Raw genomic sequence first — 20,252 nt, forward strand, 5'->3', positions numbered from 1 at the left:
GTGTCTGCCTTCTTTCGCTTAGCATATAATATTTTAGAGGTTAATCCATATTGTAGCACACGTCAGTATTTAATTTCTTTCTATATATATTATGACCAAGTACTTTTTCATTGTATGGTTATGTCATTTATCATTGGTGGGCATTTGGGTTGTTTCCGCGTTTTGATTATCATGAATAATGCTGCTGTGAACGTTCATGTTTGAGTTTTTGTGTGGGCATAGGTTTTTATTTCTCTTAAGTATATATGTAGAAGAGGAATTGCTGGGTCGTGTGGTAACTGTGTTTACCATTCTGGGGAACTACCAGAGTATTTTCCAGAGTAGTTGCTCTGTTTTATGTTCCCACTAGCAACGTATGATGGTTCTGATTTCTCCACATCGTTGCCACTATGTATTATATCTCTGTTTACTTTTAGTTATCCTAACAGGTATGAATGACATCTCATTGTAATTTATTAAAATTTAAGATGAGAGTAACATACAAAATTAATTATAGAAAAGTGAACAGTTCATTGGCATTTGGCATATTCACAGAGTTATACAACCACTACCTCTGTCTATATTCTAGATTCTTGTTATGGTTTTGATTTGCACTTCCTTGATGACTAATGATGTTGAACATCTTTTCATGTGCTTCCTGGCCATTTATATATCTTTGGAGAAATGACTATTCAAACCTTTTGCCTTTTTTTTTAAATTAATTTTGGGGGAGGGTAAAGATTTATTTATTTGAAAGGCGAGTTACAGAGAGAATAGAGATCTTCCCATCTGTTGGTTCATTCCCCAAATGGTATAGCAGCTAGGGATGAGCCAGGGCAAAAGCAGGAGCCAGGAGCTTCATCTGGGGTCCCAATTGGGTGGCAGGGGCCCAAGCACTTGGGCCATTTTCTGCCACTTTACCAGACACAGTAGCAGGAAACAGAAGTAGAATAGCCAGGGCATGAGCAGGCACCCATATAGGACGCTGGCATTGCAGGCAACGATTTTACCTACTATACCACAATGCCAGCCCCTTTTGCCCATTTCTAATTGGGTTATCTTTTTATTATTGGGTTGTAGAGTTGTTTATATATTCTAGATATGTTGCTTAACCAGGTGTATGTTTGCAAATAATTTCTCCCATTCTGTGAGTTATCTTTTGGTTGAGCCTTTTTAAGGAGGAAGAATCCATTTACATTTAGGTGGAACAACTTCGTATCATTTGTACTGGCAGCTTTTTTTGGGGATTGTTTAGGATATTCTTTTTTTTTTTTTTTAAAGATTTTATTTATTTGAAAGGTAGAGTTACAGAGAGCAAGAGAGAAAGGTCTTCCTTCCATTGGTTCACTCCCCAAATGGCCACAATAGTGGAGCTGCGCCAATCCGAAGCTAGGAGCTAGGTGCTTCTTCCCAGTCTCCCTTGTGGGTGCAGGGGCCCAAGGACTTGGGCCATCTTCCACTGCCATCCCAGGCCACAGCAGAGAGCTGGATTGGAAGAGGAGCAGTCGGGACTAGAACCTGTGCTCATATGGGATGCCGGTGCTGCAGGCAGAGGATTAACCTACTCTGCCACGGCACCGGCCCAGAAATTATTTCTTAAGTCAGAGACTCAAGCAGCTTCTCCAGGCCATTTTCCTCATAAAAAGAGCTATTTCAGGGCAAGCGTTTGGCCTTGTGATCAAGCTATCAGTTGGTATGCACACATCACCTATCAGAGTGCTTAGGTTCAGGTCCCAGATCCACTCCTGATTCCAGCTTCCTGACCACAGATACCCTGGAGATAGCATGTGAGGCTAGTATTTGGGTGCCTGCTACGCACATGGTTCGAGAACCTGATTGTGGGCATTTGGAGAATTAACCAGTGGACGGGAGAGTTCTCTGTTTTTCTCTCTCTTCTATGTAAAATAAATAGATTTAAATAAAAATTTTAAAAATTTGTGTCTTAGCTTTAAAACAATGAAGAGCTGGAGCTGGCATTGTGGCATTGCTGTACAGTGGGTCAGGCTTGTGAAGCTGGCACCCCGTGTTGGAGTGCTGGTTTGAGTTCTGGCCCCTTCACTTTCAGCCCAGCTTCCTGCTAATATGCCTGGGAAGGCAAGGTAGGATTGCCTAAGTGCTTGGGTTGTTGCCCTTCATGTGGGAGACCAGGATCAAGTTTCTGGCTCCTGGCTTGGCCTGGCCTAGACCTAGCTCATGCAGCCCTTTGGGGAGTGAGTTCTGCCTGTCAAATCAGTGAATATATAAATCTTTTTTAAAAATGACAAAAACTGTTTTTTCAAATCACTGATATCCCCTAATATCAGTAAATTAGGGATATAGAAATGAAAACACTAATTTCCTGCACCTGTCTGAACATAATCGTAGCTGTCATTGCTGGGCGGTTAAATGGTACTTCTTTCCCAACAGAGAATTATAGAAACAAGTTTTTGGTATGTGGCTGTGTGGGAGGGTTTATACTGTTAGTAATCTGAGTTTTAGTTTCACAGTATTGTTAGGGTGGTTTGTATGTATCACAGTGAGCCTGAATCCTTTGTAGGAGCCTATGAAATGTCTTCTGTACAGATAAAAAGATTAAACTAGTCTCTGTATTATGTTGATTCTTTGAAAATTGATCATCAGTGTATTTTGTAATTAACTCTCTGTTAACTAGAATGACCAGCCAGTATATTTCATCCCTATATAATTATAGAAAAATGGCACTTTTAAAATGAGGCTTTGAAATAAAATTTTTAGAAAATTTATGATTTATTCCCAGTTCTACACCTAGATGTAACCGTTGTAAGTATTTTATGTATTTCTTTGTTTTTACAAATTTTAAAATATTTGTAAATACAAAAAATTATAAAATTTTTTAAAATTTGCTTTTGTTTTTTTTTTCCTACCCCCAAAGATTGATTTATTTGAAAGGCAGAGTTACAGAAAGGTAGGATGAGACAGAGAGAGAGAGAGAGAGATGTCTTCATTTGCAGGTTCACTCTCCAGATGGCTGCAAGTCAGGAATGAGCCAAGGTGAAGCCAAGAGACAGGAGTTTCATCCAGGTCTCCCACATGGGTGGCAGGGGGCCCAGGCACTTAGGCCATATTCTGCTGCTTTCCCCAGGTCATTAACAGGGAGCTGGATTGGAAATGGAACAGTCAGGACACAAACGGGGGCCCATATGGGGTGCTGACATCATAGGCAGTGGCTTTACTTGCCATGCCACAGTGCTGGTCCCGGTTTACTTATTTTTTTATTTTTATTTTTTTTTTTATTTTTTGACAGGCAGAGTGGACAGTGAGAGAGAGAGAGACAGAGAGAAAGGTCTTCCTTTGCCGTTGGTTCACCCTCCAATGGCCGCCGCGGCCGGCGCACTGCGGCCGGCGCACCGTGCTGATCCGATGGCAGGAGCCAGGTACTTCTCCTGGTCTCCCATGCGGGTGCAGGCCCAAGGACTTGGGCCATCCTCCACTGCAGTCCCTGGCCACAGCAGAGAGCTGGCCTGGAAGAGGGGCAACCGGGACAGACTCCGGCGCCCTGACCGGGACTAGAACCCAGTGTGCCGGCGCCGCAAGGCGGAGGATTAGCCTAGTGAGCCGCGGCACCGGCCCGATTTACTTTTAAAATCTGTAAATGCTTACTTTTTCCATAATACTTTCCAGCCTTAAAGGGGTTGTAGTTGGATCCATAGCAGTTAGGAGATAATTTCTTACCCTATAGATTGTAAAATTTAATGATTGAATTTCTTTTTGTCCAGTGAATAAAATTATTATAAAACTTGTTTCACTTATGATAGCCATCATAAAAGTGAAAAGACATCACTTATCTTTCCCTTTTGCCTCTTCTATACCTAAATAACTCTTACTTTAGTTGCATTGCTTACTAAATTTAGAGCTACTTTTTTTTTTTTCATAACATCTTTGACTATAATTTACAACCTACGATTCACTCATTTGAGTATTCAATTCAGCAGGGATTAGTGTAGTCACAGGTTTTCAACCATCACTATAATCAACTTTAGAACATTTTTATTACCTCCCAAAAGAAAACCTATACTCAGTAACCAAGTTGAGTAAATTTTTAAACATTATTATAAGGTTGCTGCTCTGTTAGGTTTAGAAGATATTTTACCACTTCAACACAGTATTAAAAGAAAGTTATTTTGAATTTATATTTTTCTTTTTTTTTTTTAAGATTTATTTATTTGAAAGTCAGAGTTGCAGAGAGGAAGAGGTAGAGAGAGAGAGAGAGAGATCTTCCATCTGGTGGTTCATTCCCAAGTGGCTTCAACAGCTGGAGCTGAGCTGATCCGAAGCCAGGAGCCAGGAGCCCAAGGATTTGGGCCATCTTCTGCTTTCTCAGGCCATAGCAGAGAGCTGGATCGGAAGTGGAGCAGCTGGGACATGAACTGGCCCCCATATGGGATATCGGTGGGGTAGGAGGAGGCTTAGTCCACTACGCCACAGTGCTGGCCCCTATTTTTTTTTTTTTTTTTTTAAGACTTACTGGGGCTAGTGCTGTAGTGTGGTGGGCAAAGCCGCCGCCTGCAGTGCCGGCATCTATATGGGTGTGGGTTCAAGTCCTGGCTGTTCTCCTTACGATCCAAGTGAAATAACATATTCACAGATGCTTTCAGTGGCTTTGTTTATACTGGCTAAAAACTAGAAAAAAGTCAGATGTCCTAGCAGGTAAATGAATCAGTACAATACTACTTAATAACATAAAACTAGGAAATAACAGGTGTAGTACCATTGTAAGAATGAATCAAATGTTAAGTGAAAGAAGCCTGAATTAAAAGGTTACATACAATTCCATATATGATACTCAGCAATAGGCAGAAACCACAGGGACATAAAACTAACTACAAAAAGGAACATGGGAATTTTTTGAGGCAGTGTATCAGTTTTATATTTCATTGTACCATGTTACATAACTTGTATGTATTTGTCAGAACTCATAGAACAAACAAAAGTAAAAAGGGAAATTTTACTAGTATGTAAGTAAACTATACTTCAGTCTTTTAAAAAGTATATACACCAAACAATGTTCGTATACATATCACACTAAAATTAGAAAAAGCGGAATCGTTCAATAATACTGTTAGATGTTTTAAAGGAGGTGGAGTCGTTTGAAAGGCAGAATTGGGGGAAGAGTGTGGGGAGTGAGAGAATCTTCCAACTGCTGGTTCACTCCACAAATGGCCTCAGTGGCTGGAGCTGGGCCGATTTGAAGCCATGAGCCAGGAGCTTCTTCTGGGTCTCCCACGTGGGTGCAAGGGCCCAACCACTTGGGTCATCCGCCTCTGCTTTCCCAGGCCCTTTAGCAGGAAGCTGGATCAGAAGAGGAGGACCCAGGACACTCGAACTGGCTCCCAGAGATTTAAATCTTAACAGCTATCGTTATCCAGATCTATATTTGTTTAAGTGAATAAAGTGATATCTTTTTCTTACCCTGGTATTGGAATTGGAATATTTGTAGTTTATATCAGGAAGATACACTTTTTTTTTTTGGTATTAGCATATAAATTGTTTAGTGGCTAGTATGCTTTTCCAATTTTTTTACCCTAGAGCATGCAGATTTCAGAAAGACTTATTTTATTTAAAAACATCAATTTCTACCCCCAGGCCCCCCCGCCACATTCTGCCTGTTTTGGGAACATTAAGAGAAGTGGGGCCAACATTGTGGTGCAGTGGGTTAAACTGCTGCTTGTGATGGCGGCATCCCATAGCTGGTGCCGGTTCGAGACCCAGCTACTTACTTCCTATCCAGCATCTTGCTGATGCACCTAGGAAGGCAGAAGATGACCCAGATACTTGGGCCCTTGCCACCTATGGAAGAGACCAGGTTGGAGGTGCTGACTGTTGACTTTAGCCTGGCCCAGACCTGGCTGTTGGGGCTATTAGTGGAGTGAACCAGTGGATTGATGGAAAGCCTCTCTCTCTGTCTGTCTCTCCCCCTTTCTCCCTCCCTCTCTGTCATTCTGCTTTTCATGCAGATGAAAATAAACATTTTTAAAAAATAAGTGAATGGCTGGTGCCATGGCTCACTTGGCTAGTCCTCCACCTGTGGCGCCTGCACCCCGGGTTCTAGTCCTGGTTGGGGCGCCAGCTTCTGTCCCGGTTGCTCCTCTTCCAGTCCAGCTCTCTGCTGTGGCCCAGGAAGGCAGTGAATGATGGCCCAAGTGCTTGGGCCCTGCACCCGCATGGGAGACCAGGAGGAAGCACCTGGCTCCTGGCTTTGGATCGGCACAGCGTGCTGGTGGTAGCGGCCATTTGGGGGGTGAACCAACAGAAAAAGGAAGACCTCTCTCTCTGTCTCTGTCTCTGTCCGCTCTGCCTGTCCAAAAAAAAAAAAAAAAAAAGTGACTGAGGGCTATATCATTCCTGAAACCTCTGATGTTCTGGTTCTTTCTTTCGTTCTTTCGTTCGTTCTTTCTTTCTTTCTCTTTCTTTCTTTCTTTCTTTCTTTCTTTCTTTCTTTCTTTCTTTCTTTCTTTTTCTTTCTTTTCTTTTCTTTCTTTCTTTCTTTCTTTCTTTCTTTCTTTCTTTCTTTCTTTCTTTCTTTCTTTCTTTCTTTCTTTCTTTCTTTCTTTCTTTTCTTTTCTTTTCTTTTCCCTCCCTCCCTCCCTCCCTCCCTCCTTTCTTTCTTTCTTTCTTTCTTTCTTTCTTTCTTTCTTTCTTTCTTTCTTTCTTTCTTTCTTTCTTTCTTTCTTTTATATTCATTTATTTGAAAGAGTTTCACAGAGAGGAGAAGGAGAACGAGAGAGAGAGAAAGATACCTTCCATCTGCTGGTTCACTCCCCAAATGGCCGCAGTGGCCGGAGCTGTGCCAGTCCCGAGCCAGGAGCTTTTTCTGGGTCTCCCACGTGGGTGCAGGGGCCCAAGGACTTGATCCATCCTTTACTGCTTTCCCAGGCCACAGCAGAGAGCCAGATTGGAAGTGGAACAGCCAGGTCTCGAACCAGCACCCATATGGGATGCTGGCACTGGAGGTGGCAGCTTTACCCGCTGTGCCACAGCATTGGCCCCTAGTTTCTTTTTTGTAGTCTGAATTTTCTTATAATTGTTCGTTTTTACCTCCTCATGGTATCATGCACCTATACAAACTTTCTTTTCTTTTTTTTCTTCCAGGTTCTAAATGGCTTCTAAGAAGTTGGGTGCAGATATTCATGGTAAGTGCACTGTTAGATATTGTGAGTTAAGTTTTGAATTTATCAGAGTTTGAAATCACTTAGCGTAGTTTTAAGTAAGTGCTGCTTTTTGTCTCTTTAAATGAATAGTTTGAAAAAAGTAAAGTTGTACAGCAATGTAGCATATACATCCAGAGATCTTTAGATAATTTTAATCTTGAAGTATTTGTTAAAATAGATAAGCTGTAGAGTCTGGTTATTGTAACTGAAATTACTAAGGGTAGATTAAAGGGACTATCTGCTTCTGTTGTTGTTTAGGAGTGTTTTGAGGAAGTCCATCATTCCTTTCCTGTTCCTTGGTCATAGCTCTTTTTCTAGCGTGGTGTGAAAATTGTAACACTTTAGGTAATGCTTTGTAATATTCGGGTTTAGTCCCTACTCCACAAAGGAAGTAATTTTTTTTTTTTTGACAGGCAGAGTGGACAGTGAGAGAGAGAGAGAGAAAGGTCTTTCTTTGCCGTTGGTTCACCCTCCAATGGCCGTCGCGGCCAGCGCGCTGTGGCCGGCGCACCGCGCTGATCCGATGGCAGGAGCCAGGTGCTTCTCCTGGTCTCCCAAGGACTTGGGCCATCCTCCACTGCAGTCCCTGGCCACAGCAGAGAGCTGGCCTGGAAGAGGGGCAACTGGGACAGAATCTGGTGCCCCGACCGGGACTAGAACCCGGTGTACCGGCGCCGCAAGGCAGAGGATTAGCCTGGTGAGCCGCGGCGCTGGCCAGGAAGTAATTTTTTTAAAGATTTATTTATTTATTTGAAAATCAGAGTTACACAGAGAGAGGAGAGGCAGAGAGAGAGAGAGAGGTCTTCTATCTGCTGGTTCACTCCCCAATTGGCCGCAACAGCTGGAGCTGTGCCAATCCGAAGCCAGGAGCTAGGAGCTTCTTCTGGGTCTCCCACACATGTGCAGGGGCTCAAAGACTTGGGCCATCTTCTACTACTGCTTTCTCAGGCCATAGCAGAGAGCTGGATCGGAAGTAGAGCAGCTGGGTCTCGAACGGGCGCTCGTATGGGATGCTGGCGTTTCAGGCTAGGGTGTTAACCTGCTGTGCCACAACGTTGGCCCCCGGAAGTAATTTTTCTAAAAGTCTATAAATATATTAGAGCATTATCAGTAATAGTAGTTACAGTTTTGCATTTGAAAAGAATAGTTGCTCCGGGGCTGGTGTTATGGTACAGCTGGTTAAGCTGCTGTCTGCAATGCTGGCGTGCTGTGTGGGCTGCTCCATTTTTGATCCAGCTCTCTGCTAATGTGTGGAAGAGTGGTGGAAGATGGCCCAAGTACTTGGGCTCCTGCATCCACATGGGTGACTAGCTGGAGTTCCAGGCTCCTGGCATCGGCTTGGCCCAGCCTTGGCCATTGCTGCCATCTGGGGAATGAACCAATGGATAGAAGATCTCTCCCTCTCTCTTTCTCTGTAGTTCTGCCTTTCAAATAAATAAATCTTAAACAAAAAAAGAATGACTTACCTGACTGCCCAGCAGATAGCATGTGTTTCGAGCTCTTTTCAGTTATTGATTGCTTGACAGCATCACTCAACTGGGTCAGGTAGTACACCTGCAGCCACTGTGGTTTCAACTTGGCTTCTGTGTTTTCTGCAACAGCATTTACATTCTCAGTGCCATTTTACATATACTTACATATATAATCTGCCTATATTTTGTTTTAAAACATTTGGGAATTAAGTCATTCAGACTCTGGAGTTAGCGTTCCCTAACAGGTCAGGCAGCAGATCTTCCAGGTAAGCTAGCTCCTGTTATTAAGAAATATTACAGGACTCTTTCAGAGTTTCTGAATACTAGCAGAGAGGCAGATCTGAAGTTACCTCTGGATTATTTTTTCAAGGGAAGAGAAAGCACAGAGCCAAGGACACAGGAAAGGCCTCTGGAGAGAAACTAGCAAAAATTAAAAAGTTGAAGTTAAAATCTTATTTCAAAAGATAAACCTATGTATATATATAGGTTTATATATATATAATATATATATATATTTTTTTTTTTTGACAGGCAGAGTGGACAGTGAGAGAGAGAGACAGAGAGAAAGGTCTTCCTTTGCCCTTGGTTCACCTTCCACTGGCTGCCGCGGCTGGCGCACTGCTTCCGGCGCACTGCGCTGATCCAATGGCAGGAGCCAGGTACTTCTCCTGGTCTTCCATGGGGTGCAGGGCCCAAGCACTTGGGCCATCCTCCACTGTACTCCATGGCCACAACAGAGAGCTGGCCTGGAAGAGGGGCAACCGGGACAGAATCCAGCGCCCCGACCGGGACTAGAACCCGGTGTGCCGGCGCTGCAATGAGGATTAGCCTACTGAGCCGCGGCGCCGGCATAAACCTATATATTTTTAAAAGATTTATTTATTTATTTGAAAGTCAGAGTTACAGAAAAGAGGAGAGACAGAGAGAGAAAGAGAGAGGTCTTCCATCTTTTGGTTCATTCCCTAGTTGGCTGCAACTACTAGGGCTGTGCCTATCTGAAGCCAGGAGCCTCTTCCGGGTCTCCCACGTGGATGCAGGAGTCCGGGGACTTGGGCCATCTTCCACTGCTTTCCCAGATGATAGCAGAGAGCTGGATTGGAAGTGGAGCAGCCAAGACTCAAACCAGTGTCCATATGGCGTGCTGGCACTGCAGCCACAGCATTGGGCCCCAAGATAAACCTATCTTGAAACTTTGAATCCAGTCTTTTTGATTGGTTTGAAAATAATTTAGGCCTCAGGTTATGTGTTCCAGCTGAACAGTCTAGAGAGGAGACACTAAGGTGTCTGTTTTTTCTTCTAAAGAACGTCTTCCATCTCCCTTAATTCCTTTTTTTTTTTTTTTTAATTTATTTGACAGAGTTAGACAGTGAGAGAGAGAGAGAAAGGTCTTCCTTCCATTGGTTCACTCCCCAAATGGCCGCTACGGCCAGAACTACCCTAATCCGAAGCCAGGAGCCAGGTGCTTCCTCCTGGTCTCCCATGCAGGTGCAGGAGCCCAAGCACTTGGGCCATCCTCCACTGCCTTCCTGGGCCTCGGCAGAGAGTTGGATTGGAAGAGGAGCAACCGGGACTAGAACCCGGTGCCCATATGGGATGACGGTGCCACAGGCAGAGGATTAACCAAGTGAGTTTAGGCACCGGGCCCTCCTTAAATTTCTAACCAAAATTATTTAAGTAAATTTTGAAGCTGAGTAAAGTTTGAGAGAGATTTTTTTTTTATTTCCTCATGCTGCTGTTGCTTCAGTAGGGCTCTAAGTATGTAGTCCCTGGTTAGATTTCAGTAGCTTTAGTTGGGTTTTTAGAGGAGAGAATTATATTTTTTAGATATCCGATAGTTTAAGGAATAAACATAAGGGACTATGGGGAATTTCTAAAAGTATTTATTTGAAAAGAAGGAAGAAAGAGTTCTCATTTGCTGGTTCACTCCCCAAATGTCCACAATGGCTTAGCCAGGAGCTGGGAACACAATCCAGGTCTCCAACATGGGTGGCAGGAACCCAATTTTTTTTTTTTTTTTTAAGATTTATTTATTTGAAAGGCAGAATGACAGGCAGAGACAGAAAGAGAGGTCTTCTATCTGCTAGAACCCAATTTCTTGAGACATTACTTCTGCCTCCCCGGGTCTGCATAGTCAGGAGCCAGAGCTGGGTATTGAACTGATGTTCTCTGATAGGGGATGCAAATATTTCCACTGCTAAATTAAATGCCTGCCCCAGGTGGAAAATATTTAACAGGCATCTCATAGTCACCTGAGCATAGGAAATTAAGTTCAATGTGGTCTTACAGTGCTGAAATTAGAGATCGAAGAAACTATGGATATTACTCCTTCCATTTTTTTTTTTTGAAAGATTTTATTTATTTATTTGAGAGGTAGAGATACAGTGAGAGGGAGAGATAGAGAGAAAGGTCTCCATTACGCTGGTTCATTCCCCAAATGGCCGCAACGGCTAGAGCTGAGCCGATCTGAAGCCAGGAGCCTGGTCTCCCATGTGGGTGCAGGGGCCCAAGGACTTGGGCCATCTTCCACTGCTTTCCCAGGCCACAGCAGAGAGCTGAATTGGAAGAGAAGCAGCCGGGACTAGAGCCACCACCGCAGGCAGAGGATTAACCTACTGTGCCACGGCGCCAGCCCCTACTCCTTCCATTTTTTAGGAATCTGCTTAGCTTTTTGTCACTGCTTTCCTGTGACTGTGCTCCATTTTTATTTGTTCATAAATTTGCATTCTTGGTCTATTACTGTAGAATACACAGAACTGCAAGTGGCCATCCTAGTTTTCATGCTACTTGCTACCTGATACTTCATTTTAAGTGGTTCGCCATCACACAGCTAGAGTTTTTGTAGCTTTTGGTCAAAGGAATCTGATGGCATAGTTTAATGAGCCTGTAGATGATTGGTTTACCCAAAATTAGGTATTATTTGACTAGTTCTTTGTAAGATTAGTGGGTATGGCTGTAATTTTTCTAGGGCACTAGGGTGTAGACAAGGAAATAATAATTACTGTCATGACTGGAATATTAAAATTCCCTTTTTTCTAAATATTTAGAGTTGACTAGGTCTTGTGCTTTTTTTTTTTACTAGATTTGATTTATTTTCAAGTTTTTTTTTTTTTAAGATTTATTTATTTTTGTTTGAAAGTTACACAGAGAGAGGAGAGGCAGAGAGAGAGAGAGAGAGAGGTCTTCCATCCAATACTTCCCTTCCCAATTGGCTGTAACAGCCGGAGCTGCGCTCATCGGAAGCCAGGAGCCAGGAGCTTCTTCCAGGTTTCCCACGCATGTGCAGGGGCCCAAGGACTTGGGCCGTCTTCTATTGCTTTCCCAGGCCATAGCAGAGAGCTGGACTGGAAGAAGAGCAACCGGGACTAGAACTGGCACCAGTATGGGATGCCGGTGCCACAGGCAGAGGACTTTTTTTTTTTTTTTTGGACAGGCATAATTAGACAGTGAGAGAGAGAGAGAAAGGTCTCTCTTCTGTTGGTTCACTCCCCAAATGGCTGCTATGGTTGGCGCGCTGCGCAGATCCAAACCCAGGAGCCACATGCTTCCTCCTGGTCTCCCATGCAGGTGCAGGGCCCAAGCACTTGGGTCATCCTCACTGCACTCCCGGGCCACAGCAGAGAGCTGGACTGGAAGAGGAGCAACTGGGACAGAATCCGGCGCCCCATCTGGGACTAGAACCCAGGTGCTGGCACTGCAGGCGGAAGATTAGCCAAGTGAGCCACAGCGCCTGCCAAGGCAGAGCATTAACCAAGTGAGCCATGGTGCTGGCCCCAGAGTTTTATTTTTTGAAGACTTTTTGAGATATTGTCTGTACATTGTATAAAGTACAAACCATTGGCTCAGGTTAGATCAAGAGCCTAGGAGCCTTGTACTTTCTACTCTTCCCCTCTTTTTTTTCTCATCTACTTGAAAGGCAGATGGGGGGCACCTTCCATCTGCTGGTTCACTATCTAGCTGCCAACAGTAGCTAGGGCTGTGCCAGGCTGAAGCCTAGAGCCTGGAGCTCTTTCTGGGTCTCTCATGTGGGTGGTGGAGGCCAAGCACTTGAGCCATCATCCTGTTCCTCCCAGGGTGCATTAGCGGGGATCTAGTTGGAAATGGAGTAGTCAGGACTTGAAGTGGCACTCTGCTGTGTATTACGAACATTTCAAGCAGCAGCTCAACCCACTGTACCACAACATAAACCTTGATTGTCTTTAATTTTTAACTCATTTTTGTTTCATCCAAAAAAGGATTATTCTCTAGAAGTACCTTTTAAAGGATTTTTTAAAAAAATGTTTAACCAAATAAATCACTCTTTTAGTAAAAATGCCTTGAGATTATAGTTTAGGAAAAAATAGGGCTCAGTAATAGGACTTAATAAACTGAACTTCTGTATTATTTTTAAAGATTTATATATTTGAAAGGCAGAGTGATAGAGATCTTCTCTTTGCGTGTTCACTCAAGAAATGGCCATAACAGCCAGGGCTGGGCTAGGCCAAAGCCAGGAGCCTGGAACTCCATCTGGGTCTCCCATATGGGTGGGGCAGGAACTCAAATACTTGATCCATTATCTACTGCTTCTCAGGAGCATTAGCAGGGAACAGGGTCAGAAGAACAGTCAGGACTATTTCAAGTGGTGGCTTAACCTGCTGTGCCCCAACCTTCTGTGCGCTTCTCTCCCCATTTTATAACCACTTTATTGAGATATTACTGATATATAAATAGCTAAATATGTTTAAAGTATACATCTTGATAATTTGGGGATAAATATATATTCATGAGACTATTACCACCATCAAAGCATAAAACTACCCATCACACATCAGTTTCTCTGCTACCTTTATTATTATAGTTATCTCTTGTTACCTATTAGGAGAACTGATTCCATGATTCATTGTGAATGCCATATTTCCTGGATGCTCATATTCCTTGTATGAAATGCATAGTACTTGCATGTAGCCTCTATATATCCTTCCATATGCTTTAAATCATTTGTAGATTATTTATAGTACCTGATATATTACAAATGTTATGTTATATTGTTTAGGGAATGACAAGAAAAGCATACGTGTTTAATAGAGACATCATTTTTTCTCCCAAATAGTTTTAGTCTTTTGTTGAATCCACTGATGTGAAATTCATGGTTATGAAGAGCCAACTGTATTGTGTGGTTTTTCTTTTTTCCTTTTTTTTTTTTCTCCCCTTTTAAGATTTATTTATTTATTTGAAAGAGCAGCAAAGAGAAGGGAGAGAGAGATCTTCATCTTCTGTTTCACTGTCCAAATGGCTACAATGGCTGGGCCAGGGACACACCACTGGACACTATACTGTTTCTTTCTTTTATTCTTTTTCTCTTTTGTCTTAAAAATGCTTAACTGAAATCTACCTTTTTAGTAATTTTAAGTATGAAAATATGGTACAGTATTTTTTTTTTTTTTGTTTTAAGATTTATTTTATTTAGGGAATGACAGGAGTTATAGAGAGAGGTAGAGAATTTGAGTTATAGAGAGAGGTAGAGACAGAAGTCTTCCTTCCACTGGTTGACTCCCCAATGGCCGTGATGACTGGAGCAGAGCTGATCTGAAGCCAGGAGCCAGGATCTTCTGGGTCTCCCACATGAGTACAGGGGCCCAAGGACTTGAGCCATCCTCTGCTGCTTTCCCAGGCGCATTAGCAGAGAGCTGGATCAGAAGTGGAGCAGCCAGGACTTGAACAGCGCCCATATGGGATGCCAGTGGTGCAGGCCAGGGCTTTAACCTGCCTGAGCCACAGTGCTGGTCCCCACAGTACAGTATTGTTAGCTGTAGGTGCTGTACTGTGTAGTAGATACCAGAACTTACTTTGTATTACTGAAACTTTGTCACCTCCTTTTAAGCTAAGCTAACCAGTTTGTGACCAGTTGGCTAATTTCTAGAGAGGTTAATTCTGCTCTTGTTTCATTTTCCTGTGGAGTGATAGAAAAAGGCATGTTGTTTTAAAATGTTTTTAAAATTGATCTGTAATTGCTTTGGAGAAAAGTCATCATCTTTCTAATCATTATTCTATTTGTAATGTATCATCCCCCCCAAGATTTATTTATTTATCACATTTTATTTTCATTTAATTGAAAGGCAGAGAGATTGATTTTTTTTTAAAAGATTTATTTATTTATGTATTTGAAAGCAGAGTTACAGAGAGGCAGAGGAAGAGAGAAGTCTATCTGCTGGTTCACTCCTCAAGTGGCCACAACAGCTGGAGCTGGGCTAATCCAAAACCAGGAGCCAGGAGCCTTTTTCGGGTCTCTCATGTAGGTGCAGGGGCCCAAGGACTCGGGCCATCTTCCACTGCTTTCCCAGGCCATAGCTGAGAGCTGGATTGGAAGTGGGGCAGCTGGGAGTTGAACCAGCGCCCATATGGGATGCCGGCACTACAGGCTGTGGCTATACCTGCAGTGCCGGCCCTGAGATTGATTCTCTGTCCACCAGTTCACCCCCCAACTGCCCACAACAACCAGGGTGGGTCAGGAGGAAGCTAAGAGCCAGTAACTCAACTCCATGTGGGTCTACCATGTGAGCGGCAGGGGCTCAAGCACTTGAGATAATGATCTGCTACCACCCAGAATGAAATAGCAGGAAGCTGTTTTAGAAGCCAGGTAGCTGGGATGTGAATTGGCACTCCAGTATGGGATGCTGGTGTACCAAGCAGTTGCTTAACCCTTTGAGCCTCAATGCCTACCTCCTCCCACCTCCCCAAATAAATTATTTATTTTTCATTCTATTTGAAAGGGAGAGAGGTAGAGACAGAGATCTTCCATCTGCTAGTTTATTCCTCAAATGCTTGCAGTGGCTGGGGCCAGGCCAGGCCACAGCCAGGAGTCTGTAACTCAGTTCAGGCTTCCCATATGGGTGGCAGGAATGCAACTACTTGAGCTATCACCTGCTACCTCCCAGGGTGTGCATTAGCAGGAAGTTGGAATGGGAAGTGGAGGCAGGGCTGGAACCCAGGAGGGGTTACAGATGGGATACAGTGTCCCAGGTGGGCCAGGCCAAAGTCTGGAGCCAGAAACTCCTTCCACAGGAAACTGGATTGAATTGTGGGATAACTGGGACTCGAACTAGGCACCGTAGTGTGGAATGTGGGTTTCCCAAGTGGAAGCTTAAACCTCCATGCCCCAATGCCAACCCATCCCTAGGTAACATCTTTTTTTTTTTTTTTTTTAAGATTTATTTATTTGAATGACAGAGGGACAAAACATCTTCCATGTTCTGGTTTGCTCCCTATGTAGCTGCAATAGCCGGATAGGAGTCAGGCTGCAGTCAGAAGCTAGGAACTTCACCCAGGTTTGCATGTGGGTGTCAGGAATTCCAGTACTTGAGCCATCATCTGCTGGGAAGCAGAGTAGCCAGGACTGGAACTGGCACTCTGATATGGGATGCAAGTATCCCATGTGGCATCTCACCATTCCACCAAACTTTATCTTTTGTTTTCGACATTCCTTGGTATGATTTTCTACACATTTACCCGTATAGGGCTTAGCTAAATTTCTTGGATCTACAAGTTGATATTCTCAGCCATTATCTTTTCTCATATTTTTTCTGCCCCATTCTTTACTCTTTTCTCCTTTTGAGATTCCGGTCACATATAGTAGGCTGTTTGATATTGTTCCAGAAATCTCCTACTTCTGTTCCAATTTTTTTTTTTTTTTTTTAAAGACAGAGTTACAAAGAGATAGAGACAGAGAGAGGTCTTCCATCTGCTGGTTCACTCCCCAGATGGCCTCAATGGCTGGAGCTGAGCCAATCCAAAGCCAGGAGCCAGGAGCTTCTTCCAAGTCTGGCACGTCGGTACAGGGGCCCAAGCACTTGGGTCATCTTCTACTGCTTTCCCAGGCCATAGCAGAGAGCTGGATCAGAAGTGGAGCAGCCGGGACTAGAACCGGTATCCATATGGGATGCTGGCGCTTCAGGCCAGGGCTTTAACCTGCTGTGCCACAGTGCCAGCCCTGTCTGATGCAATTAAAAAAAATTTTTTTCTCTTTCTGTTTCAGTTTAATTTTTCCACCTAATTTCATGTTCTTAAGAGTATTTCCTCTGCTCAGCCTTGTCTTCAGATTAGCATAGACTGGCTTATTAGTCATCAAAATTTTTCTTCTGTGTTAATGCGTTTTTCACTTCCAACCTTTCCATTTATCTCTTTGTATTCCTATCTCTGCTGAAATTCCCCATCTGTTCACAAATCTATCTTTTCATTAGATTCTTTAGCAAATTTATGAAATTTAATAAATTTATGACAGCTGTCTTGTCTGATAATTACAGTATCTTGGCAATCGCTTGGTTTGGGTCTGGTGGCTCTTTCTTCTCTTGATGATGGATTGCATTTTTTTGATTTGTGTATCTTACACTTTTTTATTGAATGCCACACATTGTATATCAAAAAGCTGATTTTGTGGGTTGTTAGTCTGTGAGTAACATTTTCTTTTGACTTCATATCTTAGGACAGATGTTTATATATTTGTAATTTTTCAGAGTGTTACCTGACTTGTGGCTTTAAGACAGTGATTAACAATCATAGAATTGCATCTATTCTGCTAATTTTAAGTTTGATCTTCTTCTTTTTTTTTTTTTTTTACCCTAAAAACCTCAATTTTGAATCACCTTAAACCTGAAGTAAACATAATCCAGTTGCTTCCTCTATTAGGACTTTCTCCCTCTACCTGGGATTAATTGTGCCACCCACCCCCACCCCCCCGGAAAACAGGCAGGGTCTCAGGATCGTAAACATACCAGCAATTTAGAAAGAAATCAAGCAGGGTGACATCTTCCCAGAATTTATCCTGAGTCATTATAAATTATACATTCGGCCATTCTCTTTCACTGTGGCTTGAGCCAGTGTGATATGTGCAGAACTTCAGGTCAAGGCCAGAGTCATCAGAGCTGCACTTAACTGTCTTTTTTTCTAAATGGAACTTGGGAAAATGGGCTCATTTTACAGAGATTTCAGGTACAGTGACTGAAACTAAAAAGTATTTGGGGTGAATCAGAAAAGCTACAGTGCTTAATTTTCTGGACCATGTGGTTAATTGAATTTGTTTAAAAAATGATAAGAGAAACAAGTTGATATCTTTTTTTTTTTTTTAAGATTTATTTATTTATTTGAAAGGTAGAAAGAGAGAGAGGTCTTCCATCTGCTGGTTCACTCTGCAAATGGCCACAATGGCTGGAGCTGGGCAGATCCAAAATCAGGAGTCAGGAGCTTCTTCCTGGTCTCCCACGCGGGTGCCAGAGCCCAAGGACTTAAGCCATCTTATTGCTTTCCCAGGCCATAGCAGAGAGCTGGATTGAAGTGGATCAGCTGGGACTCAAACCAGTGCTCATATGAGATGCTGAGGTTGAAGGTGGCAGCTTTACCAGCAATGCCTGCTTGCATCTCTTTGAATACCTTTTTGTCCTAACTCCCCATCTCCTCCCAGTAATCACACAATTGTGTGCTCATTCTCTGTTAACAGAGCTTTAAAGATTTAAGACCGTGGAAGCTTAGGGATGTACTAAATCACCTTTTCATTAGCTTTGTTAGTGAAAGGTAGCTGCTTTTTTGGAGTAGGTACTTGTAGTTGGTGCTAATGAAAGGAAGAAAGCAGTTATTTAAAGTTGTTTTACTTGATCTTGTCTGTTCCTAAGCCAAAAGTCTGTGTGTATCACACTGTCATAGTTCCTAACTGAAAGGCAAGAGAACCAAACAACTTTCATGAAGGATATGCTCATTTGTCTTAGATATCTTTATCATACTACTTTCGTGGATAGTACCCCTCTCAACAACCTGACTGACCTGCAACAAAACTGTTCTTTTAAGGAAAATTAAGTAGTAGTAATGTGGATAGGTTTTTTTATATTTTTGTGTCATATGTGTTTATTAGTGTTACAGAATGGATTTTTCTAATGTGTATCATATAATTAGCTCATTTAAAGAGTGTTTTTATTAAAAGACTTTGTGATTGTTAACTATAAATCTTTCTACTAAATCTTGGATAATGCTCAAATTCCAGTTTTGCTTCTATTTTATAAGGGCACTAGCCAAAATAGGAGTTTTTTTTTCAGTAATATTTGAGCATTTATTTTCATAGAAAATGGGCAAAAATTCTTTAAAAAGAACTTTACTTTAATCATTTTAGTATTTTGTAAGTGCCAGAGGATCTGTTATAACCAAAAGTTTTGTTGGCAAGCTCCAATAGCTCCTGGTATTTCTCTCTAGGCACTAGGCACAGTTGTGTGCCTTTGTCCAGTATCTTAGACATGTGCTTATATTTCATAGGAGTGCCTTGTTAAAACATTTTCATGATTAGCTTTGCCATTTTTAGTAAATATTTTTTTAAAGATTTGTTTATTTGAAAGGCAGAGTTACAACGGCAGAGGCAGAGAGAGAGAGAGAGAAAGAGAAAGAGGTCTTCCATCTGCTGGTTCACTCCCCAAATGACCACAAGGGTTGGAGCTGTGCTGACTTGAAGCCAGGAGCCAGGAGCTTCTTCCAGGTCTCCCACGCAGGTGCAGGGGTTCAGGGACTTGGACCATATTTCTCTTTTTTTAAAGATTTATTTTATTTATTTCAAAGAGTTAGAGAAGGAAGGCAGAGAGAGGAGGGCCATCTTTCACTGCTTTCCCTGGGCCATAGCAGAGAGCTGGATTGGAAACGGAGCAGCTGGGACTTGAACCGGCGTCCATATGGGAATGCCAGCAATGCAGGTGTGGCTTTACCTGCTACACCACAGCACCGTCCCCAAGTAAATAATTTTGAATTTTAGTTAAGTATTAATTAAATATAAGTTGGAGTAGAGGTGCGAGTTGAATACAGAAGGAGCATAGAATTGTGTATTTGTTATTCATTGACGAACAAATCTTAAGACATCATGCTGAGTTGGGAGATACAGATTGAAACATTAAGGGATGCTCAAATTCTGGCTCAGTCTGTAGGCAGGGGTGAGAAACCTTTTTCTGCCAGGGTCCATTCAGATATTTATAACATTATTTGTGGGCTGTACAAAATTACCAACTGAAAAACTAGGCTGCTATAGTTGTATTGAATTTTGAACCTAGCCTGTGGTTGCGTTGGCAGGACCAGTCTAAATGATTTTGCAGGCTGTGTCACAGATGTTCCCCTCCCCTGCCCTAGGTGAAGACAAGGAAAGAAATTGTCACTTTGCGTCCTACTAAGTTTTCAGGTGGTGGTGTGTGCTAGGTGTTTCATTTGTTCCTCCTCTTTTTTTTTTTTTTTTTTGACAGGCAGAGTGGACAGTGAGAGAGAGAGACAGAGAGAAAGGTCTTCCTTTGCCGTTGGTTCACCCTCCAATGGCCGCCGCGGCCGGCGCGCTGCGGCCGGCGCACCGCGCTGATCCGATGGCAGGAGCCAGGAGCCAGGTGCTTTTCCTGGTCTCCCATGGGGTGCAGGGCCCAAGCACCTGGGCCATCCTCCACTGCACTCCCTGGCCACAGCAGAGAGCTGGCCTGGAAGAGGGGCAACCGGGACAGAATCCGGCGCCCTGACCGGGACTAGAACCCGGTGTGCCGGCGCCGCTAGGCGGAGGATTAGCCTAGTGAGCCGCGGCGCCGGCCTTTTTTTTTTTTTTTTAAGATTTATTTATGTATTTGACAGGCAGAATTACAGAGAAAGAAGAGAGAGAGAG

General features: G+C 42.9%; 1 protein-coding gene across 9 annotated transcripts in view; it reads left to right on the forward strand.

Annotated features, from left to right (window-relative positions):
• Positions 1–20,252, forward strand: part of UBAP1 (ubiquitin associated protein 1) — a 128,934-nt gene that overhangs the window by 85,095 nt on the left and 23,587 nt on the right. For all 9 annotated transcript variants that reach the window (XM_070053455.1, XM_070053459.1, XM_070053450.1 and 6 more), the window contains one exon: positions 7,087–7,127. In XM_070053455.1, coding sequence (XP_069909556.1) covers positions 7,094–7,127 — 34 coding nt within the window. In that variant the 5' untranslated portion in view covers positions 7,087–7,093. The remainder of the gene's footprint in view (positions 1–7,086; positions 7,128–20,252) is intronic.

Source organism: Oryctolagus cuniculus, chromosome 1, assembly GCF_964237555.1.
Source record: "Oryctolagus cuniculus chromosome 1, mOryCun1.1, whole genome shotgun sequence".
Classification (NCBI taxonomy): Eukaryota; Metazoa; Chordata; class Mammalia; order Lagomorpha; family Leporidae; genus Oryctolagus; species Oryctolagus cuniculus.